At 40.3% G+C, this 25443-nt stretch overlaps 2 protein-coding genes across 2 annotated transcripts; both read left to right on the top strand.

The window, feature by feature from the left end:
* Positions 1 to 505: 505 nt before the first annotated feature.
* On the top strand, positions 506 to 1262 carry LOC146389445 (uncharacterized; the record flags this gene model as incomplete). The annotated part of the gene is made up of 1 exon (XM_084914506.1): positions 506 to 1262. A coding segment is annotated over one exon (744 nt), but the record flags the coding sequence as incomplete, so codon positions are not given.
* Positions 1263 to 20040: 18778 nt separating this feature from the next.
* Positions 20041 to 21109, top strand: LOC146389444 (uncharacterized). Its single transcript, XM_084911768.1, has one exon. The coding sequence runs from the start codon at positions 20041 to 20043 to the stop codon at positions 20647 to 20649; it is 609 nt and encodes a 202-aa protein (XP_084767894.1). The 3' UTR covers positions 20650 to 21109.
* The last annotated feature ends 4334 nt before the right edge of the window (positions 21110 to 25443 follow it).

Here is a 25443-nt window from a genome sequence, read left to right as displayed (position 1 = left end):
ATATTTGTCACAGTTTACATTATTTTTATGCCAGTGTTGGATGTTAAGTAATGATTGACACGATGTATGTCTCTCTCGTGAATAGATTTCCAAGCTATGATCATTTGATGGCATTTTGGTTTTTGATTGAGCCTTGCATCTATAAAATGATCCGGGTTTCAAGAGCCAAGTCAGCTGCCAATCAGAACGAAGAAGTGTTGACACCTGCACGAACATCAACGGTAGGTTATGGGTTTGTTGGTAGTTAGAACTAGAGGTGTAATGTTATTGTATTTATGTACAATAACATTACATAATGTACAATAGCATACATACACAGGTGTATGTATGCTAGACTCAGTATCCTTTACATACTGTGTACTACAGCACCTCATTGTTTACCCCATGGTACAGTATGGTATGCATAACCATTACAAAACATTTAGCCAAGAAAAGCATAATTTTACTAGTTCATAGCTTAAGGAGTAACATTTTCCCTTTTGTTTTCACCTTCCAGAGGCAGCTGCTACAGCCAGTTGACGAGTTTTTTCTTTTCCTGGTTTTCCTGTCAGTTGGTTTGAAGGTGAGGGACCTGGCACACCGATTTAACATACACCAGTCCACAGTGAGCCGCATTATTGCAACATGGACAAATTTTCTTGCCACTGCACTGGGGTCTCAATGCATTCTGCTTACACGTGAAGAAGTGCAAGCTTACCTCCCTGAGGAATTCAAAGATTTCTCAGACACCCAGATGATCCTTGACTGTACAGAGCTGCGGTGTCAGACACCATCCTCACCACTTCTCCAAAGTGAAATGTACTCTTCGTACAAATCCCACTGTACGATGAAAGCCCTGGTTGGCATAGCTCCACATGGTCCAGTGACATTCATCTCTAATCTGTATGCTGGTTCGGTTAGTGACAAGGAACTATTCAAACAATCAGGCATTGCTGAGAAGTTGACTGAAGACATGGCAGTGATGGTAGATAAGGGCTTCCTAATCACCGATTGTTGTAAATGCAAAGTGTACTGCCCACCTTTTCTATCTAAGCAGAAGCAGATGCCAGCATACCAGGTTAAGGAGACGCAGGCCATAGCCAGACTCAGGGTGCATGTGGAGCGAGTCATTAGGAGGATAAAACAGAACAAACTTTTTGATAGCATCATTACCATGTCACATGTTTACAATATCAACCAACTGTTTGCAGTAGCATGTATGCTGTCAAATTACCAGAACACAGCATTAGTTAAAAAATGGGTTAAGTGAGACAAGGATTTTTCCCAAGACACCAGTGCCAGTACAAGTAACTTATGGAAAATGACCTGCAGCTGAGGCCACTACAGTTGCATTTCTTCCTTCTCAGCTGACAATACTTGATTACAGAACTGGTACTTGAGTGCTGATAGTTGAGTTTCAGTTATTGATAATTCAAATTCATTGCAAATGTTGAATGTTAATAATACTGTTTAATTATACTACTATATTACTATTCAGATTCAACAAAATTGTTTATCAAAATTATAAAGTAAATCACTAAATCGTTTTAAAATCATAAGTGACATTGAGCTTTTGTAACATCAAAAATACCATTTGTCATTTTCTACATTCAGTTGTGTTATTGTCTAAATGCATATCAGTATGCTAGGCATGGAGTTTTAAATACTATGTAAATAAGTTCTACACAAATTCAATGTTTTAATGTGTGTTTTTAAAAAATGAAATTGATGCCATTGCTTAAATAACAGTTTATTGATTTCACATAAAAGTAACATGTAACAACAAAATAATTCATGAAATACATTGCAAATAAAACATCAGTTATTTTGTTCCAGCCAGCCTGAAGGATCTGTTTTTCTTTTTGCTATGTTTTCACTGTTCATTTTTCCAAACACAGGTATCTTGGCATATATATGTAAAAAAAAGAAATGGTCTGCCTTTTCTCTGATTGCAGTGTGCATATCTGTATCCATGTATATTCTTTGCACTAGGTAGTCCTCTTGTGCCCACACAACAAAGTCACGCCACTGCATCCCACTGATGAGCAGTTGAACAACAACCAAACTAAAAACTAAAAGGTGTAAAACAGTGGTGCATAAGTTAGAGACTGGGATGTATATGTACATGACTGAGTTAGCCGTCTTCAGAAAGTGTAATGTATGTAAATCTGACACATGTATGTATGAACAAATAGCAACATACATTTGTAACACATGAAACCAAATTTTACAAATCTAATTACCGTACTCCAGTCTGGGCCATCCTATTTGGTACCGGCTTAGTGAAGATCATGGAGTTGATGGGTCCTGGCTTCACACCCTAAGACACATTTACTATGGATGGTGTTGCTGTTCATATGTAAACATGGACTAATTCAAAAACTTTAACCTCATTTAAATTACCACTGTCTGTGGCTTGTGCCATTGCTGTTCAGATTCCGTGCAGCTATGCACAGGGGGGACAACCGGCACTCTGAGTTGTGAGTAGTGTGCTGTTTGGAAGAGCAGTGCCACTGTGTGATTGCACATAACAGCGCCTGCCACACAGGAGCACTGACTATGTGTCAGTATCACCAGCGATGAATCCAGAAGCTTAATCTAAGAAGAAAGAACAAAAATTTAAAAATGTAACATCTTCATGGAAGAGCCGAACAGGAACATAGTTCAGTGTTATGGTTACTGACCCCTACAGGCTTACCCTCCTGAATGCTTAGTGTTTATTTCTCTCCCTATTAAAACAACTTAACCATCCTTGATAACTGTAATAACTTAGATTGTGTATATTTGCAGTATTAATTTGGTGTCAAATGTTTCTGATCACCCAAACACACGTTGATTTAACTATCTGACTAGTCAAATTAGGAGTGATAAAGCAGGGAGACAAGGAAAACATTCAAGTTGATGGGCCTTTAGGAATGAACTTAACTAATGCTTAAATGAACTGAACCCCACTGAACGGGGATTAACAACTTTACACAGCTTCCTGCCTACACTTGGTCTGTGTGGTGCCTCACTCTTCCTCATTGACCTGTAGCACAAGGCTCTCACACCGACCTCCCCTGACAACCTGTCTTTATTGGACACTGAATAAAGATACAAGTACCATTAGCATTATTTCTGTATTACTCATGTCAGCACGTCTTAAACATATATATTTTACACTTAGCAAGAGTAGCATTAGGTAGTTAACTACCTCCTTAGTTAGCCAACTACCTAACGCTATTATAACAGTGTCTAACAACAAAAGTGACATTAGTTAAGAAAACCTCAACTATAGTTTCGGACGACATAAAATACCGTTTAAGAAAACATGTAATATAGAGAATTGACATCAAATGAAGGACATAGCGGAGTAACGTAGTGTTTGCATTTGACGTTAGCTAGCGTTTCTTTGTCGGTTCATTTACGTTTTCTTACCTTCGTAGTTGTGTATATATGATGCAGCATATAACTTAAATCCTTTATCTAATTTGCTGGCGGGGGTAGTCGTCACTCTGCAAATCCGATGAACATCAGTGATGTTCAATTTTGGGAGCTCTTGTAGGCAGCGAGTGTAGAACGTCGCCATGGTTTAACCACACCGGAAGCACTGGGACAGGACTACATAGAACGCGGAAGTGATTGTGCAAGTAGTCCATTTAAGAGAGTTTAAGTAATATTCAATTTCAATCAAAAACAAATTAAATGATGGGGTTGAGTTTTGAAATTTACATTTACATTTATGTATATGGAATTTCCCTAATAAGATATAAAGATTGACAATGGCACATTTTTCTTTTCTTTAGTTTCAAAATAAGTGATAATGTTCTTCCCTTCAATTTTGATTTTGTATGTTGTTTTGCACAGTATATAATTTTCAAGCTCTCTCCAAAATGTAGCACAGCCATAAAACAAATGAGTAACACTTTCAAGTTCAGTTTTACAAAAGGTACATTTTCTATCAATGTCACAGAATCTTGAAATGTACGTGTTGGATGGATATATGTTATGTAATATTTTCAAATGTAATTCTCTAACTTTGTTTGTAATACAAAATCTAAAAGGAACAAGCCAAGCTTTATTCCAGTTGATATTATCAAAAATAGCATTCCAAAAAAACTTCCCTCTTGGAGTTATTTTCTTCGCATTATACAAACATTCTCTAATATGTTTATTGGTGCATTTCTTGCTTAAGAAATCAATACCATTTATATAAAGAGTGTTAACGGATGCATGTGGTGTGTTCTGTTTTTTGTAGCTTTTCATCAACTCAGTCAGTCCGCTGGGAACGGACTTTATTACAGAGCTAAAATCTTTAAATTTGATAGGGAATGTTTTTTTCTGTAATAAAGTCATTGTAACTGAGTAGCTGGCCCTCAGAGTCAAATAAGTCTTTGAAATAGATTATATTTTTATCAATCCAATTCTGCAAATATAGTGATTTGTTCCTCTTAGTAATACATTCGTTATTCCAGATAATAGATCTATGTGGAGAAAAGTTATGTGAATAACATAATTTCCAAGCCAACAATGCCTGTTGATAAAATGCAGACATTTTAACTGGTAATTTTGATATATTGTAATTACAAGACAATAGGAACTGTAAACCTCCAACATTTCTAAAAATGTTATGTGGAATGAAATGCCATAATGATCCAGGAGATTTTAAGCATTCTTTTAGCCATTTCACCTTAAATGTATAGTTCAGTCCATGAAGTCCAGAAGGCCAAAACCGCCTTCATCTTTAGGTCCACAAAGCAATGATTTTTTAGATGATGGTGCTTAATCTTCCATACAAAGTTAACAAATAAGTTATTAACATTTTTACATGTGGAATCATACACATTAAGGGAAAGGGCTGGATACACAAATCTGGAAACACCTTCAGCTTTAGTCAAAAGGATTCTTCCAAAAATTGATAGGTCTCTTTGGAGCCACAAGTTCAGTATAGTTTTAGTTTTTTCCATCCTGGGAGAGAAGTTGAGTTGTTGACGCTCTGTCATTCTTACAGACATGAATACCAAGGTATCTAACACAGTTTTTGACAGGAATATTGTAAAAGGATTTGACATTTGATTGGTACAAACATAAAATTTCACATTTAGATTTATTTAGTTTTAATCCAGAGGCAATTGAGAAATATATATATATATTGCCTGTCCCATTTGGTTCTTTAGCTACCTATTGCCAGCAGACAACAAACTTCACTCCGTGAAGTCTTCAAGTAACAGAAAAATATATTATACTAATTCTACTCGCATGTTTATGCAAAAGGTTAAAAAGGGTAAAGGGACTTTTATTACTTTTATTTTCTTCGCATTATACAAAAATGTTTGTCTGAAGACCAACAAGGATACCCAATGGATTTATTTTGCCAAATGGATCATCATGGCATTGCCGTATTGGTCCATTTGATCGACCTTTGTTTTTATTATTTATTTTATTTTATTTTCAGTTGTTACAGACGGGACAGACATGAGTGAGGGATAGGAAAGGAAGAAAGAAAGAGGAAGGAAAAGAAAAACAGAAGGGGAGAGGGACAGTGAGAAAGGAGGAAAAAAAAATCTCCTGGATCACCTGTTGAGAGAGAAAGAATAGAAAACAAGCAAAAAAAAAAAATCATTAATTAATGAAATAGCATTTTCAATCTGATCTTTGTTTTTTAAGAATAAAGCGGTGTTGTCTGCTAGTTGAGTCACTCTGATTTCTTTACCAAAAATAGATAAACCTTTAATGACTGGGCTATTTAAAATGTGTAATGAAAGTAGTTCAGCCACAATCAAAAATAAAAAGGGTGAAATTGGGCAACCCCGGCGAACAGATCTCATGACTGGAAATCTTTTAGTAGTATTTGGATATAGTATAACACAACTGTCAAGCATTTCGATAGTTGACACAAAGTTTGGACCAAAACCAAAGGTTTTGAGTGCTTTAAATAAGAAATAATGTTCTACCGTATCGAAAGCTTTATAAAAATCAAGAAACACAATAAGGGAATTATCATCTATATTGTCAGAGTAGTTTAATAGGTCAAAAATAAGCCTTATGTTTGAACTGATATGGCGGTTGGTCATAAATCCGGTTTGTGTTTCAGCTATGATCTCGTCAAGATTTTTTTTTAATCTTTTGGCATAGACCAATGAGATAATCTCATAATCTATGTTCAAAAGCGTGATAGGTCTCCAATTTTCTATAACAAGAAGATCTTTATCAGGTTTAGGAATTAAAGTTATAATACCCTGTTTCATGCTTGTGGACATTTCTTTTCCATCAAGGCATTCCGTGATAGAAAAGAATTCTAATAAAAGATCAACAATGATATCCCAGAACTGTAAATAAAATTCCACTGATAAACCATCATTACCTGGAGATTTGCCCTTTTTCATTGATCGAATTGCCTCTGAAATTTCTGATTTTGTTATGGGACGTTCACAATTAGTTTTAAAGTTTTCTGGATAGTTGGTGCAAAATTTTTAACTGACTCGATAAATCTATCGCAATCATTGATATTACAATTTGATTTGTATATATCTTTGTAGAATGAACGAACATGTTTTGAGATATCTAAATAATTAGTGGTTATGTTATTATCAATCTTAAGAGCAGATATATTGTTTCTTCTTTGGTTTCGTTTCTCATGAGCAAAAAAAGTAACTAGAATTTCTTTCACCTAGTTCTAGCATTTTGCTTTGGACCTTATAAAAGCCCCTTCAGCCATGTTGATATATGCATTATCTATTTCTTCCTTTAGTCTTTTCAATTTAATTTCTTCATCATCTGATAGAGCATCTTTCTTCATTAATATGTTTAATTCATTCTAATACTGATTTCTTTAGTGTCATTTCTTTTTAAAATTTCTTTGCTTTGCCTTATTGCCGCTTCCCTTACCTTGAATTTGAAAAATTCCCATTTTAGTGTGTGATTCATATTGGTATCCCCGAATATCTATTCTGCCATTTTTTCCACTATACTACAACATGTATCATCATTCAATAAATTATTATTTAGCTTCCAAAAACCACGTCGTTTTCTTTGACTTTGTTTATTGCCAACTAAGTGAATTGTGATCAATTTGTGATCAGTTAATGGAGCAAAATCATGAGAAGATTCTGAAACAAAATGTAAACATGAAGAAGATATTAACCACAAATCAATTCTGGATTGTAGAGATCTATTTGCATTGCTCCAGGTAAACTCTTTTGTATCAGAGTTGAAGAATCTCCATACATCTATAACTGCAAGTTGTTCACAGAAAAATGCAGTGCTTTTAAATTTTGAGTGTTGAGATGTTCTTATTGGTAATTTATAAGATCGTCTGGAGCATCATTATAATCTCCTCCAAGAATCATGTGGGCTCCCTTATATTTTGATTTTAAAAAATCAAGTTTCTCAGACAATTGTATGCACACAGATTTGGCCTGTGTTGTGTTGTTATGACTGTATAAATTACAGACTATAAAGAAGGTATTGTCCAATTTGAAAACCAGAATAATCCATCTGCCTTCATCTGAAGACAATGATTCAATAATATTACCTTTAAAGTTGTTAAGGAGAATGGCTACGCCTGCCGAATGTTGAGAGGCGTGGCAAAAATAACACTGATCACCCCACTGTGCTTTCCAGAATTTTACATCATTATCACTCGAATGAGTTTCTTGTAGAAAAATCAAATCAGCATTTTTCCGTCTACAGAAAATGAAAATTGACTTTCTTTTGGTACTGTCACGTATACCTCGAACATTAAGGGATAGTATTTTTAAGGAACTGAAATGTAAGTCTGTCATGAGAGAAGAAGGGAATGAATAATGTGAACTGGATGTCTGTTAAATTAACTAGAAACTTATAAGGTGCTAAGGTATAAACACCTAAAGAAAGATACTCTCAAAAGGGAACACTAAGTGTTGAGTACCTAAGTAAAAGTCTTCAGACTCTGTTTGTTTTTCTTTTCCCCGATGAAGTGACCCAAATGCTTAAGCAAATTAACATTTATACACCAATAAAAGTAGTAACTACTCACACTGTAAAACATAAGCAAGTCCAAACATAACCATAATAATGTCTGCCAAATATTGGTACGACTAACTTGGAGGTATGAAAGTTTTATAGAAAATTTAAAGAGGATATTATTGGTTGTAAACATATTACCTAATGAACCTGAGGTATTTCAAGCAAAAACAAAAAAACAAAACAATATACAAGTGCCTCAAAATTATTACATATTGAACAGTAACATTGGGAGCCTGAGGTAGTTGAAATACCTGTTAATGTTAGGTAACTTACAGAGTGAACTTAAAGTATTTCAGTCATCTTGCTGATCTTTTAATAACCTCTTATTTATGCAGTGTGTCTTACACCATCAATGATGGCCACAGGACCAATCCATTTGGTCTTCTTTCCCTCGTCACGGGCTTGTTTGACAGTTGGCCACAGTTTATTTCTGCACTGTCTCTCCATGTAGGTGAAATCTTCAGTTTTGAAGAAGTTGGAGTTTTTGAATGGACCATTTAGGGAGATCAAATAAGAGGGAATTGCAGTAATCAATACGTGGCGTAATAAGACTATGGACAAGGATGGCAGCAGCATGGGGAGTAAGGAAGGGGTGGAGTCAGTTAATATTAGGTAAGTGGAAGTATGCAGACTGGGTTATTTAAGTAATGTGAGACTGGAATGAAAGAGTATTATCAAGTATGACACCCAAACTGTTAACCTGAGGGGAGGGAAGGGCAGGAGAATTTTCAATGTTAATGGAAAAGCTGTGGGATTTGGATAAGATAGAGGCTGTACCAACAAGTAAAACTTCAGTTTTATTACTGTTTAGTTTAAGAAAATTGGAGGAGAACCAGGATCTAATCTCAATAAGACAGTTTGAGAGGGAGGTAGGTGGGAGGGATGAATTGGGTTTAGAAGAAAGGTAGAGCTGGGTGTCATCGGCATAACAGTGAAAATTGATATTATATTTTCGGAATATATGACCAAGAGGGAGCATGTAAATAATGAATAAAAGGGGCCCTAATACTGAACCCTGGGGCACACCAGCAGAAACAGGATGGAGACTTGAAGAGTGGGATTTAAATTGGATAAACGAAGTACGGTCTGAGAGATACGAGGTGAACCAGGCAAGGGGGGTGTGACTAATACCAATGGATGCTAACCGGTTCAGGAGAATATTGTGAGAAATGGTATCAAACGCCGCACTAAGATCAAGAAGGATGAACATAGTAATAAATCCGGTCAATTTCTAGCAAATGTCAGATTATAATATTATTTTATGCCATGTTAGACCCTTAATTAAAGATGGTGAATTATTATGTAGTTTTAGTTTGCATTATTCTCCTGAATTAGAAGAAGGTGATAACTATTGCATTTGTTAAGCTGAGTTGCATTACATTAGACTGCTGGGTGATTGTGAATGAATGATATTGTTTTATGATGCATTATACTGCTGAGTTATGAGAAATACTGTTTGCAGAAAGTCATCGCCTTATTTGTCTGATTAGAAGAGAACAGAACATACTGGAGTTTTCTGCCCCATCTCAGCAGGAGCAGATAAACAGGGAGCCAAGGTCGCAGCTTAGGCACTGTGTGAGAGAAAGGATGTGAATGTTTAGGCTTTTATGATTAGGTGGGGGCCACTAGAGGCTATAAGAGTTTGATCAATGCTCCACCATTTTGAGATCTGATGCTGTCTGCGTACGGTGTCCATCTCCCACGCGTGTGATCATTAAAATCATCGTTTGACTCAACCCGGCCGGACCAGTGTTGTTATTGTGGTTTTTCCTCTTGTATCCATCCCCAATATTTGAATCCGTAACAGTTTGGGGGCTCGTCCTGTGGTATTGGGGTGGAATTTTGGAGGTTTGGACGGTCCGAGGTTGTCGAACGGACAGGCACAAGCCAGTGGTCTGACGTGAGTGGGCATAAGACGGCTTAAACAAAGGTAAGGCACTACCTGTTGAATTATTTCCAAAGTGTGCCAAATTGGACATGACAAAATTGAAGTCTACTCACTGAAATTACTGGTAAATGTCTGTTTTGATTTTGATGAAAAAATCTCATGAGTTGAAGCAGTTAGAGGCTGCTAAGAAATTAAATGCAGTTAGAGGCTGCTAAGAATTAAATGCAGTTAGAGGCTGCTAAGAAATTAATGCAGTTAGAGGCTGCTAAGAAATTGAGTTAGAGGCTCAAGTAGTTTGATAGGGAATTGGTCATTTAGTGAGTTAGAGGCTCCGTTGGTTATATGGTGGACCTGAGTTGGTCATGTTGTGAGTTAGAGGCTCCATTGACCACTAGGTTGCACCTGCCTCAGTCAGACTCTTGTTTTGGGGTGCTGACTGTTGTTTCAAAGTGTTATAAATTATTATAGGACGGCAGTTAGAGGCTGCTAAGAAGCGCATAGCTCGGAGGTTACGCTCCCTCCTGGCCGTGGACGCGCGACCTTGACCTGTTGGCGAACAGGGTTAGTTCAGTTTGGCTTAACTGTGGGGTACGGGGCATCCTGGAATAAGCTAGGAGTTAGAGGCTCCTTACCGCGTTAAACGGTATCTGCGCTTTTTTGGACACTGTTAAATTGAGTTAGGGACTTTAGAGATGAGGCCAGATACAGTTAGAGGCTGATACTGGTTAATTGATCACAAAAAAGTTGGACTTTCTTCGGTTGGACCCGTTAACTTAAATTTGTCAAAATTGTGTAGGCGCTAAATCTGTCAGGCCTGACAGTGGTTGTAAATATAAGACGTCTTTGTAATATAAAATAATAGAGCTGTGTGTGAGACTGTGTGTGACGAGAGCGCGCTGCAGCGCTGCGAGCTATTTTTAGACGGTGTGTGAACATCCAAATGAGGTGGCTGCTGTGAAGCGCACAGAGGACTTTTGCTTCCGGTTTAACGTGTTTTTTGAGTTTTATAATTATAATTTGCAAATACTGTTAAAGACCTGTAAATAAGACGCTGATTTTGCTGATTATAATATTACAAATAAGGTTTTGAATGACTAGGGTGAATGTTTGATGTTTGGCTGGGTTTTGATATAGAAAAGACAAATCGTGCATGATTTAGACCGACACTTCAGTCGGCAGAGTAAGACTGAGTGATAAATACAGCTGTGATTTGTTTCAGTTTTATGGTGTGAAGCAGGATTTATAAGATTTTTAAAGTGTCCCTTGGTTCAGCCCAATAATATAAGCGGTTACATTTGATTTACTGTTGGTTTTATCATAATATAGGGTGTGATCAAGCACGAATTTCAGCTGTGTGTGTGACAGGAACTCTGCATGCCCATAAAAGGCAACGGCCAGACTGTGAGAAGTATGCACCGAGAGAGAGAGAGAGAGAGAGTAAAATCTAGTCAGATGAAGTGAATCAGGATGTTTTTAGAAAAGAAATAGTAAGTGAAGGTTTTCAGAAAAGAAATGGTAAGTGAAGGTTTTCAGAAAAGAAATGGTAAGTGAAGGTTTTCAGAAAAGAAATGGTAAGTGAAGGTTTTCAGAAAAGAAATACTAAGTGAATGTTTTCAGAAAAGAAATACTAAGTAAATGTTTTAGTGTGTTAATACAGGTGGATTTCTCCCAACCTGGAAACCTGAGTACAGCGGCAAAAGCATAAACAGAATTGGGACGACAGACAGGCCAAGCTTTGGCTCAAAAGTTTACAGCTTGACCTCACTCTGTCCCCACCCGGAAAAGCTTAAAGGACATCTTCTCCTCCAGTTATCGGTTACCATCACTGGAAATTTTCAGGCAAGTTTTTGACTGAATTGTTATTGGCACCATGTGTCCCTGAATCTCACAAGCAAGCTCTAACTCCTGGCTGTAGACATGAAATGCTGTTATTTAAGGTAGGAAATCAAAATTTGGGAAACAAAATAAAAACACACACACAACCAGAGAAATGTATGAGAAAGGCACGTGTTAGAGAAATGCCTTGTTTGAGAAAAAAGTTAAAATAACCCACCTACAAACGCACACACACGCAATGAAGAAACAGCTTACATTCATGAACACGTGAAGATTTTTCAGCAAGGTTAAAGCAGCGAAACTTAACATACACCTGTTGCTGAATGATAAAGTTTATCCACTACTAACAAATAAACTCTCTGGGTTGCAGGACAACAACTTAACTTCAAAAAAAAAAAAAAAAGAGACACTGGTCTGACCAACCAGTGATGACACGACAAATTTAGTGGTAAAAAGATTCAAATTGTGACATGTTTTCTGCTGATTGATTAATACAAGTGATTACTGAATGAAGGAAAATTCCTTTTTGGGCTTTTAAACATGATTTTAAGAATTTTAACATGTACCTGTGTTGTCCTGTCAGCTTGGTGGGTTATGAGTTGATTATATAGTGAGAAAAAAAACAAAAAAAGGGGGAGAGAAGGCTGACACAGGGCCTGGCCCGGTGTTTCTCCCCTCTCTGAATAACACAGCCAACACAACATCATTTTCCTGTTCGTCTGTTTTTGTTTTGTTTTCGTTTTGTTTTTGTTTTTTTCACTTTATGCTTGATTACAGGCTGCTTTGCCGAGGCTGACCTGGACTCCTGCTCTCCCCTCTACCATCTTTGCTCTCTCCTCTACCATCTTTGATGTGACCCTGACCAAACGCTACAGCAGCTGGACCCACAACAACAACCTGAAAATGTCAACAGTGCTGCAGGAAAACGATCTCATGCAGCGGAGACGGAGAGCATTAAATCCAAGGCCCGTTTCACTACACGGGGGAGATTTCCAGACAGCTTCAGCTAACAGAGCTCTGATGAGACGCCCATTAAGCCCAGAGGAAAAGTGAGGCCGAGCAAAAGAATGCAGATCTAACTAAATTAAACCATATCCCACTTTTAAAGAAAGTAGAAGGTGATCTGGCTAGATGGAAATGTCTACCCATATCACTCATGGGAAGGGTTGCCGCTATAAAAATGATGGTCTTACCAAAAATAAATTATTTATTCTCAATGATCCCAACTAAACCGCCACAAGATTGGTTCAGATCTCTAGATTCATGTATGTCCAAATTCCTTTGGAAAGATAAACCCCCACGTATAAGCTTAAAAACACTACAAAAGACCAAGGATAATGGAGGATTAGAACTACCTAACTTTCAGCACTACTTCTTAGCCAACAGGCTTCAGTTTATCTCAGGATGGCTAAAACATACCCTCTTAGATGAACCTTGGCTAGATGTAGAACAAGCACTTTGCAATAATCTAGAGATTTCAGATCTACCATTTATCAGCTCAAACATCCAACGACATGAATGCTTCAAAAGCATCAACATCAGCTCTTCTCTGACAGCATGGTGGGAGTTTCTAAAATTGACGGAGTCTTCATTAATCCCATGCAAACGTACACCTATCTGGAACAACCCTGACATATTACAAAACAATAATATGATAAACTTTTCAGATTGGAGTGGTAAAGGAATCAAATATTTAGAACATATACTAGAAGGAACAGAATTTATTTCATTTGACAGACTAGTTACACAATATGGGATCAACAAGAAAAGATTTTTAGAATATCAACAAATTAAATCCATAGTGAAAAAGAAATTTAAACCGGGTCAAGTTGAACTACAAACACCACCAAGTCTGGTTCAATTTCTTACTCTTAAAACCCCCAAATTACTATCCAAAATATACAGAATGCTTTCTAAAACAGATGAATCAATATCACTTCCTATTGCAAAATGGGAAGCGGATTTATCAGTTAACTTAGACCAGAACTTCTGGTCTCAGATTTACTTAAAAACCTTTCATCTAATTAGAAATCCCAGTCTTCAATTAATTCAATACAAAATACTACATAGAGTGCAGTATACAGGTCATCGGATGTTCAAGATGGGCTTTACGTCTACCAACAACTGCTCACACTGCCAAACCAATACATCGGACAATTATATCCACGCTCTTTGGTTCTGTCCACCAGTTCAGAAGTTTTGGCGCGAGATATGTGAGGACTTATCAAAGTGTCTGAAATGTAACATTCCAACTTCCCCCTTAGTGTGTTTGTTGAGCAGCTTAGATAATGTCACTTCAGAAAAGAATATAGCCCATATGGTTTTCACTGCCCTATGCATAGCCAAGAAAAGAGTCCTCATGAACTGGAAAAATAAAAATAATCTTAATTCTAACCAATATAGAAATTATCTATTAGATTACATTAGTCTCGATACAGCCTCTGCCACCACATCAGATCAATTGCTCTGGGCTCCTTTGATCAGCTCCATCACCTAGTGGGGGGGTCATAGTTTGGTCCCGCCTTCACTGTTGTGATTGGTGTGGGGGTAGGGACAGGCTTAGGGCGTCGGGGGGTTCCCCAGAAGCATCTTCCTTGGGGGGCTCAACCCGGGGTAGCGGTCATGGCCAATTAGGGGCTCTGTTGGCTCTTAGGTGACGGTTTCCTCGTGGCTGCGTGCAGCGGGGCCAGGGGAGGGTCTGTGCTGACGGACGTGGGTTACTGACCTGGTAGTCTGGCTGCCCCTGGGTGGGTCCGGGATGGGCGTGAGGTTCTGGGGGGACTCCGGCTCTGGGCTGGGGCCCTGGCCGGGCCTCGGGGGCTTGGGTCCTGGTTTGTGTGTTGCCGGGGTTGTGGGCGGGTGGGTGTATGGGGGCCCAGCCCTGGCGCAGGGTGCCGCCGGTGCGTCGAGCCACCTGGGGGGCTCTTCAACTGGTGGGGGAGGTTGTCACATCTTGCAGGAGCTTTCCTCTCTTCAGGAACTCTCTCTGCAGGAGGGGGAGATACAGGAGAGGTGGAGGAAGATCTCAGCCTGGGCGTCTATTGTCTTATGTAGTCTGGAAGATGAGTGGATGATGGGGTGGGTGCAGTCTTCTCTGTGGTGGGGTTGGGTGGACTGTCCCGGGCTCTGTGGGGCTGGGTGGCGCTGCTGCACTGGGCCCCGGTCCGGATGGGCCTGGGCCCCCTTTCCCTGGCGGGTCGCGGAGTATGGGGGTGCCTACTGGGGTCAGCGGGGGAGCTGGCCCCAGGGAGGGGTCACTTGCCCCTCCCTTCCTTCCCTCCCCATCTCCAGCTGCCAAAAAAAAGATCAAGAAGGATGAGGATGGATAGGAGACCAGAATCAGCTGCCATCAGAAGGTCATTGGTAATCCTTAACAGAGCAGTTTCTGTGCTATGATTGGGGCGGAAACCAGACTGAAATTGTTTGTAGAGATTCTGGTCGTTGAGGTATGAGTGAAGCTGGGAGGCGACAACTTTCTCAAGGATTTTTGAAATAAAGAGGAGATTTGATATAGGGCGAAGATTATCAAATTTATTGGGGTCTGCACCAGGCTTTGAGAGAATTGGAATGACAAAAGGAGTTTTCAAAGATGAAGGAACAATTCCAGTGTGAATGGAAGAGTGGATAATATTAGTTATAAGAGTAAACTTGAAAATGAATGATAGGAAGACAGTGAGGGAAACAGAAAGTCTACTTCAAGTTTAGAAGCGCCTACAGAGGTAAGTTGTTGATGGATGTCAGAGATTTTAAGAGTGAAAAAAGATCTAAGAGAGTTGCAAAAGTCAGCAGAGTCCATATGAGAGGGGAATGAGTCCAGAGGTTTTGTGATTTTACTAAACAAAGAAAAGAGAGACCTGGAGTTACCTTCACTAGAACTGATTAAACCAGAATAGTATGTGGATTTGGCTGAAGCAATGCAGTCCTTATATATGATCGTTATACATTTCTTTGTGTATGGTGAGTCCGGTTTTCTTGAACAGATGTTCCAGTTGGCATCTTTTAGCTTTGATTTGGAGCATGGTAAGTGTAAACCATGTCGCTGAACGGGAAAATGAGACAGTTCGGTGTTTAAGTGGAGCAAATATGTTAAGAAGGTTATGGACGTTGACATTATAATAAGAAACAAGTTCATCAGGGGATGAGTAGCTGTGAATAAATGAAAGGTCATAAATGGCAGATGAAAGATCAGGAGGGTTAATATTACTAATTTTTCTAAATGTGATGTCACAGGTTTTGGAAGCTGTTGCATTTACATTAAAAGAAATAAACATATGATCAGATTGGGGAAACAATGAGTGGGGGTAACACCAGAAAAGCAGACCAAATCCAAGATATGACTTATAAATAAACGTAGATTATTGTAACAAGGACCCACCAGACAATGGTTGTGTTTGTCTTTCTTTCTATCTTTGCTCAGGCAAAAATCAACAGTCTGCTCCTTAGCTAGCTAGCTAATCCACGCGTGCAGCTTCAGCCGGAGACTGACTCTCACTGTCCACTCTCTGCTCCAGTGCAACTAAAAAACTCACAGCAAGAGAGAGAGCAACAGCTTGTGTCAGGCCAAATGACCAAACATTCTCCAACTTCTGTCTCCTGAGTGGCACCAGGCAGGGATGCTCACTCTCTCCTTCACTGTTTGCAGTTTTTATCGAACCAGCATTTAGACAGGCCATAGTAATTAAGAATGTAGAACATCAACTCAGTCTGTATGCAGATGATGTGTTGCTTTTTCTAATCACTCTGAGTTAATTACATTAATAAACTATTCAAGAGTTTCAGATTATTCAATAAACTGGTCAAAATCTACAGTTCTTCTGATTAATTGTTCCTTCTATAATCCTTCTTCTACACCACTGGAATCTGGAAATACTAAATCCAGGACGGGTCCAGGACGGAGGGCCCAAAAACAAATCCACCAGGTCATAATCAGGTGGTCAACCATGGAACCAGCTGCAGTGACTGCGAAGCAGCTCAGGAGCGCGACCGTGGGGAAGGGAGTGGCGGCAAAACAGTTCAGGGGGCTGACATGGTGTTGCAATGATGTCCAGATGTCTAGCTGACGGCCTGGAAAGTGGGATGGCAGACGCAGGTGAGCAGGGCACGCTGGACGTGGACATGGCTGCTCTGGACATGGTGGTGGCGGTGGCATGGCAGCCACAGGAGACGAGGCAGGACCAGACAGGTCGCTGAACAGGCTCCTCTGACCCTCCAGCAGACGAGACGTGATGCTGGCTGGGCTCTCCAGAACCCCCAGCGGGGACAGATGAGCAGGATGCTATGCGAGCTCGCCTGAGCCCCCGGCTGACACAAGTAACTGCCACACCACCCGACCGGTAGCCCCACAGCAAAAAGTCCGAAAACAAACAGTCTCTGGGCACCTGGAAATGGGTGACAGGGGAGCCAGACAGTCTTAATTGGCTCTAAAGCAGTGAGTTCAGTCTCCTCAAACCCAGAAGAATAGGCTCGACATTCCCATTCATTGATAGTTCTTTAAAGTCCAGAGAGGCTGGTGGCCACTGCACAACTACACTGCGTGGTCATCTAATCAAATCACTCTATCACAAGCAGTGTTGGGGAGTAACGGAATACATGTACCGCCGTTACGTATTTAAAATACAAAATATGAGTAACTGTATTCATTACAGTTACCGTTTAAAAAGGTGGTATTTAGAATATAGTTAATTTGTTGAAATAAATGGATTACACGGCGGTACTTTCCGGTTTCTTATTTGTCGCGGGTCAGGACTGTTTGGGTTTTGTTTGACAGCTAAGTTCTGTTGTTCCAGGTGGCAGCGTTACGGTTGCCATGGTTACAGGGTGACGCTCTCTCTCTGCGTGTTTCCTGGGTGAGAGAGCGCCTTTTTGTTGTTGTGCTAAGCTAATAGGCAGAATGCTACAGGCTCTAAAGAATGTAGCCTCATGGGCAGTGTAGTCCGTGCTGCAGGGAGAATGGACTGCCATACCCATTATGTGTCTGTGAGCGCGAGAAGGGAGAAAAAGGCGAGTGGAAAAGTACAAGTTGTCATCGAGCAAAAACGGGAGCTGGAAGCATGTAAATATAATAATAACCACTGCAGCCAAGAAGAGTGCCTGACGAGCCCAGCTGTAAGTAAGCTATTAAGCCTCGACTGTACGCTGTGTTCGTGTTTTCCTCTGAAACAATAAGTTCCGTTGGAGCAGCCTTTCAACGCCTCTCTCTGTCTCTCGCAAGCAAAGTTGACCCAGACAACAAAGTAAAGCTATTTTTCGGCTACGAGCCCGACACGGAACCCGCCGTATTAGTCAGAGGTCCCGTTCGGAGCCGCGGACCTTCAGTAACAGTAATAAATCACAGCAATAGTACATTCACGTAGTTGTAAAAAGCATGATAATATATTAAGTAATCCAAAGTATTCAGAATACATTACTCTCATTGAGTAACGTAACGGAATACATTACAGAATACATTTTGGGGCATGTAATCTGTAATCTGTAATGGAATACATTTTAAAAGTAACCTTCCCAACACTGATCACAAGTCACTTAAATAAATCACTTTTAAGCATATTTGCACTGCACAAGACACTTAAATATGTGGATTGCACAACCCTGGACATTACATTTCTTTCATTACCATTTGTTACTCGTACAGCTGCTCTTATTGTTCTATATATCTATATATATTCTTATAAATTTTCTATATTGTGTATTTTGTTGTACAGTTATTTTATATTAACTTTTATTTTATTCTTTCCTAGTTAAATTTACCCTTCATTTTAATTTTCATATTTATTTCCTATCCTATTCATAGTCTTTTATTTTAGGTCACGAGCAGTTATCTAAGCATTTCACTGCATATCGTACTGTGTATGACTGTGTATGTGACAAATAACATTTGAATTTGAATTTGGTTCAGGCTGTTCAGCCAAGCAACAAACAAGATCTACAGCATTGCCCACAAAAACACAACTTAGACCTTCATGGCTAGGAGTGTTAACTGGGTTGTGTGGAGAGACAGGTACAGATAACACAGTGCTAGAATCCCTAGCTGACACAGGTGACATTTCAGGCTGTGTGTTGGTGGTAACATTATCATCCCAACTCAAAACCTTATCTGGTAATGAGTTCACAGACTCAGAGGAGAAATATGTCAACGTAACTCTGAGAGGGGATAACATTTATTCACTGACAGTAGAATCGGATCCCCTGAGCTCAGCCTCAATCTCCTGACTGGAGGTGACAGTGCTGGAGCTAAACATTTCAAAAACACTCTGCTTGATATTCTGAGGTAAACAGAATCTAGTTGAGAAGTTTCACAGTTTGGGTTAGCATGATCTGAATCCATATTGTCCTTTTTGAGTTTCAACGTGAGTTCATGATCAGCATTTTCAGTTTACTGAACATAGGATACACGGTTATAACAAGTCAAAAGCATTGCACACTGTTAATCATTGTATTTTAAAACTTAGACTCCTCCAGTCAGGACTTACTGAGAGAGCATGGTTCTCTAATTACCTCAGTAACAGGTCTCATTGCATTAACTCTAATGGTTTATGTTCTGAATTTGTTACAGTGCACAGGGCTTTGTATTAGGTCCCCTTCTATTTATCATTTAACAATCTCTGTCTAAATTTGTCCAAGCCATTGATTCTTTCCAGAAAGTATTTTTTACTGTACAACACTCATTACTTCAGCTTAAACTTGATCTCAACGCAGACAAAACAAAGCTGTTGTTTTCCAAATCAAGGAAAGGGGACCAAACAATTGAGCCAGTAATCACTCTTGAAGGTAATAAGATAGAGTTGGTTCACACGTATAAATATCTGTTTATCTGATGGCTCGCTCACCTTCAAACCACATGTAGAGGATCGCATGAAAAAACTAAAGTTAACACTAAGATTTTATTTTCAAAATAAGTGGTGTTTTTCTTTGAATACAAAGAAGCGGCTTGTCGCTGACACAGTTTTACCTGGATTATGAAAATATTCTATATATGAATGATTCTGCTAAATGTCTTTGAGCGGTTGATACCATGCTTCTGTGGGGTCCTGGACTCGGTCCACTCTGGCCCGCGGGCTCATCACTACAGTCCACTGTGCTTTCTGTGGCTTCCATGGCTGCTGGGTGACCCCCTGTCATGGCTCCTGATACCCACTATCAGATAGTTACATGGAGAAACCTTTGAATACAAATGTGTTCACGCACACAGGTGTGGATTCTTCTTGGCTCTCAGCGAAGGCGGTCGCACTTTTCTCCTCTCCTCCTCACCCTTATCTTTCCTGCTTAGCCTCTGTGTCCTTGTCTTGTCTCGTGTGCATTACTTTCCCTGGAATAGCCTCTCACTGTCGTTCTCTAAAACCTAAATGAGAATTATGGATTTGATCAACTGGTCTCTGAATGCTATTGACACCCTTTTCTCAACGAGAAGTCTGGGCTCGGGAGAGCCTGAGTGCTCTGGAGGGACTTTCCCTGCCGGATACACGATGGACGGGTGGCAGAACTGGAGGGTCATGTGCCTGGCGGGACTGTCGATCGAGGACGCTGAAGATATCTATCTATTCGGAACCGTGATAACAGGGTTCTTGCTGATCGGAGTTGGCTTAGCCCTGGTTTATCGGAGAAATAAGAGAGCGGAACCGGCTGTTCAAACCCCCCCAAGGCTGCCCGCTGGATTCGAAGCGATGGGACGAGGCGCGACCTCTCACAACGAACGTAATATGGTCAACACCTTGGAGACGCTTGCATCGGCTGTGAAGGCTCAAAGCAACAACATTGAGCGTATGGGGGGATACATCAGAGAGAGGCCTGCTCAAAATGAGACCCTTGAGCGACAGTTGGAAGACATCGCAGAACGGATCACTGCAGTTGTGAGGTCTCAGAATCAAAAGAATGACAACACCATGGAACAGAAGTTTGATACCATCATGGGGAGGCTCGCGACTCTCCAACGGGAGATCGAGAGACCAGTGTCAGAGTGTTAGGGCAGCCTGAAAATTCTCCTGGGCTGCTCGCATGGAAATTTACAAAATCAACATCAACATTGCGGACCCCCATCACGGCGCCAGCTGCAGGCCCAAGGCTGGAGCCGAACAATCACTCCCTGATAACGACTGTGTTACGGCTATTCTTCCCGTCCCATGCAAGGTCACCTGGATTGGCTGGAGGACTGTTTACTTAGCCTGATAGGCCGAAGGACACTGTCTCAGCTGAACTATGGACACGCACACACATACACTTACACTGATAAGCACTCACTCATCCCCCCTCCCTTTCCTACGCCTTCGATGCTTGTTGCCCCCTGGGAACACGAGGCGGGTCCGGGCCCGTGCTGTCGAAGAGATGACGGCGCCGTCGCAGGATGGCTGCTGTGTTGCCTGGGGTTACTCCTCATCCCCTACCCCTCCCTGTGGCTTGTCATGTCTTCCATAATGTTGTGCTGTGGACATTTACGTGCTTTTTTGTGCAGAGGAGTTTTTTTGTTTCCTGTTCTCGTGCTGTCCTACCATGGAAGCACAGCATGAGTGGCGGTCTCTTTTTTTCCTCTTGTACCTTCCCGTTGTTGTGTACATTTCAGTGTTTTTCTTGTAACGCTACCGATCTCCGACTTGTAATCCCATGTGATGTCTGTGTTATGTGTGTAAGGTCGGGGGGGGGTTACCATCTCGCTGCAGGGCAACCTGCTTGCAACAAATAAAGCTGTCATTCATTCATACAGGTGTACACACAGGTGTGCATACAGGTGTACACACAGACACACACTATCTTTCTTGGCTGCTGCCTCAAAGCATATCCTGCATTGTTGGTCTTGTGTGCTGCTCAGTAACATTCAAGATTTATTACTTACTGTTACTTATACTTCTATAGGTTGTTGCTGTGGTCTCTCTAATGTGAAAAAAAAGAACAAAGAAGAAGAAACCTGTGAGTGTTTCCAGCTGTTTGTAGCTGTGTGAGAATAAAAGCTGCACAGCTGTTTGTGCAGCCTCACACATCAACACACAACAGTTCAGCTCCAAGTCAGAGAAACGCTGAAAACATGATGAAGAGCTGCTGGTTACACAGCAGAGGACATGATGGAGGATCAACCTCACTGATATCGTTCTGTCTGTACACTGATATTCTGCTTTTAGATGTTGGGATGCAGATGGTGGTTACACAAGGGCTAAAGTTTGTAATGCTGCCCTTCAAAATACCATGTGACCTTCCTCAGGGCACCACAGTGGAGTGGAGACACAAAAGTGTGAAAGCCTACAAGTGCACAGCTATACATTTTGGCACAGAGCACCAGCCTCGCAGAGATCGTGCAAGGATGAATGGATATCCACTGACAACTGGAGACCTCAGTCTGAACCTGAAAGACCTCCACCTCACTGACAGTGGAGTCTACACCTGCACCGTCTACAACAAGGATGGACACATGCTGCTACACAGAGTAGTGACTCTCAGTGTCAGAGGTGAGTGAACAAGTCACAGGAATCAGTGACTATTTGATAAATAATGCAATCAGACTAATAAATCATGTCATGTATAAAGAGATATGATGAGCGTCCATCCTTCTCCTGCTCCATTACCAGAGAAACTCTGAAACATCTCAGGCACCTACACAACCCAGAATCATCTTCAATAAACACACAATCATTAATAAACCGAGAGTGAAACAAAAACCTGAGATTATCCACCAGAGGCCTCAGAGCTTGAGGGTCCTGTGAAGTATCTTTGCTGTTCCTAGGACTGCACTCTTCTGTTCATTTCAATTCAATTTTATTTATATAGCACGAAATCACAACAGCAGTCGCCTCAAGGCGCTTCATATTGTACAGTTTATCCTATAATAATAGATACAGAGAAAAACCCAACAATCATATGACCCCCTATGAACAAGCACTTTGGCGACAGTGGGAAGGAAAAACTCCCTTTTAACAGGAAGAAACCTCAAGCAGAACCAGGCTCAGGGAGGGGCGGGGCCATCTGCTGTGATTGGTTGGGGTGAGAGAAAGAAGACAGGATAAAGACATGCTGTGGAAGAGAGACAGAGATTAATAACAGATATGATTCAATGCAGAGAGGTCTGTTAACACATACTGAGTTATAAAGGTGACTGGAAAGGAAGAACTCAGTGCATCATGGGAATCCCCCGGCAGCCTACGTCTATTGCAGCATAACTAAGGGAGGATTCAGGGTCACCTGGTCCAGCCCTAACTATATGCTTTAGCAAAAAGGAAAGTTTTAAGCCTAATCTTAAAAGTAGAGATAGTTTCTGTCTCCCGAATCCAAACTGGAAGCTGGTTCCACAGAAGAGGGGCCTGAAAACTGAAGGCTCTGCCTCCCATTCTACTTTTAAATACTCTAGGAACAACAAGTAGGCCTGCAGTGTGAGAGCGAAGTGTTCTAATAGGGAATAGGGTGATATGGTACTACAAGGTCATTAAGATAAGATGGGGCTTGATCATTTAAGACCTTGTATGTGAGGAGCAGGATTTTAATTCTGGATTTAACAGGAAGCTAATGAAGGGAAGCCAAAACAGGAGAAATATGCTCTCTCTTTCTAGTCCCTCTCAGGACTCTTGTGTTTAATCAGTGTGAGACTGTTTCACTGGTTCAAGCAAAGATTTCTATAAATAAGCTTTTATGAGTTATTATATTATCTGATCAGGCTGTTTGCTCCTGTTAAAGATAAATGTGCATCGAACGTTGTGGATATTCATGAGTGTGTGTTCAACAGTTTAAACTTGTGGATGACTTTGTGTCCTTGAACGGCCCTGACAGACTGATAGAAATTTGTGGCTCACTAATCCCTTTTGATCGATGTAAATCCCAAGCAAATTTGCATGGTGTGCTTGAGTTGGTGTTATCTTTTAAATATATGGCTTTATTGTTTTTAATAGATTTAATAGATTTAGGTTGATATGTTTTTATAGTAAAGTTTTTATGTAAGGGCTTCAATTATGTTATTTATTTTTGTAGTCCTGACGACATCCTGTTAATTATATTACTAATAATACTATTACTGCTAAATATCTATGTTTCAAGGCAGGTGACAATCAGTTGAGTTTGTTTTCACCTGTGTCTTAAAAAAAGGTTGAGCACTGAGACTTTTTGCTTTTTGCACCTGGAACATTACGACACCCGGATGACTTTCACCGAGTTGTGAAGTTTCACTTGAATGCAAAATACAAAGCACCAGCTCTTCCTGCTGTCAAGATGCCATCATTGTTATTCCTAGTGCAGATGTAAGAAGCTCATATACAAACACTCACTGTAGCATGTACAGAACTGCATATGCATCCGCTGTGTGCACAGTGCTGTCCATGCCTATTATTATACAGTACACCCAGGTTCTGTCTTTGCAGTTCCTCTCCTGAGTGTGTTTGTGTTTCTGACCTGCCATGCTTAACCTGTCCACTGGTTACACTAAGTGTGTTTCCCTGATCTGTACACCTGCCAAGGCTGTTTTCCTGGTCGGCTCTTATTATCTAATTAGTATTATGCACATTATATTAAAAAGAAGGTTACACTGAGTGATTATTATGTGGTCTCATTTTTTTCTTTCTTTTTTTATATGCTTGTTTTTCTCCTGTTTTCCCAAGTGGTTTCAGACTGCTGTAGTCCATAATATTAACGGATCATTTTCCTGTTGACTAAAATAAAGCAGCTAAGCTCTCTGAGGGCAGAGCTGCTGCTAACAGGTGAGTCTGTTACCTGGACTGGACTGAGTGAGCTGCTGTGTCACAGATTTACCAGTGACACACTCAGCATCCAGGTGTGTGTGATATATCATAGTGCTTGAAACACACATGAAAATATATTAAAGGTTGATTCTTTTTTCTTTTGGTTTGTGGAACAAAAATCAGCAACAAAGAAACGCTAGTATGTGCTGCCTTTAGGTGCACCTGGTAAATTCAGGAATCTCTACTCCAAACCACAGCAGGTTGTTTTAAAGGCTTTTCTGGGTTAATGTTTGTTTGTTGGCAGAAACATGTCTGTGATCGCTGTGTTGTTCTTTTTGATGCAGGATTTCATGTAACTCGGTGCTAAAATCATAACAATGAAGTTTAACAGTTCTAGTGCTCATGCGTCAGCTAGCATGCAGCCTGTTTCAGTTGCTCCTGCTTTTACTCTTTACTCTAATGTTTTCTTACTTATTTCTTTGTCCTTTACTGAGTGTGTTCATCTGTTTAAAAGCTTTCTTTTCAAACATGTGGATCAAGAGTTTTTGTTCTGCTGTTACTTTCACTGAGGAATGGGACCGCAGCACAGCAGCTACACACCAGAGATCAGCTGAGCCGCCTGATGCTGGTGTTGCAGATTAACTGGTGTCTCAGATTAACTGGAGACGGTCAAACAGATGTGTGACAGACTTTAAGGAGCTGCTGCCGACAAACCAGCAAATAAACACTGAATATTTCATGTGTGACATTTGTGAGGTTGCCTTAAACACAGTCCGTCAGTCTTTTTGCTCTTGAACAATGAAATATTAAAAACTGTCTCGAGTTTATTTGGTGATGTTCTCGTGCACGAGGCGAAAACAGCAAACAAACGTCACAGTAAATCTTTCCAGCTGATGTTAGGCATCCTCCACCTGCTGAATCCACTTCAGCCTCTTCCTGCTCATGTTCCTGTTTAGAGGCACAGTCGGCCTGTACAATGGAGAAAACTGAACACAGGAATATTTGGATTTCCTTCTTTTTCTCTGCTCATGTTCAACTTGTCTGATTCAAGCTGGGAATATTTATTAGAAATAAAGTGAATAATATTATTTTATTATCACGTTGATGCAG

The sequence above is a fragment of the Perissodus microlepis genome, chromosome 3 (assembly GCF_051167445.1).
Source record: "Perissodus microlepis isolate ML-2025 ecotype Zambia chromosome 3, ASM5116744v1, whole genome shotgun sequence".
Taxonomy (NCBI): Eukaryota; Metazoa; Chordata; class Actinopteri; order Cichliformes; family Cichlidae; genus Perissodus; species Perissodus microlepis.
Note: the sequence above shows the minus strand (reverse complement) of the source record. Positions and strands in the feature narration are given on the sequence as shown.

Excerpts from the sequence above, each read along its gene's own strand:
- LOC146389444 (XM_084911768.1), top strand. The coding sequence starts at position 20,041 with ATGGATTTGATCAACTGGTCTCTGAATGCTATTGACACCCTTTTCTCA.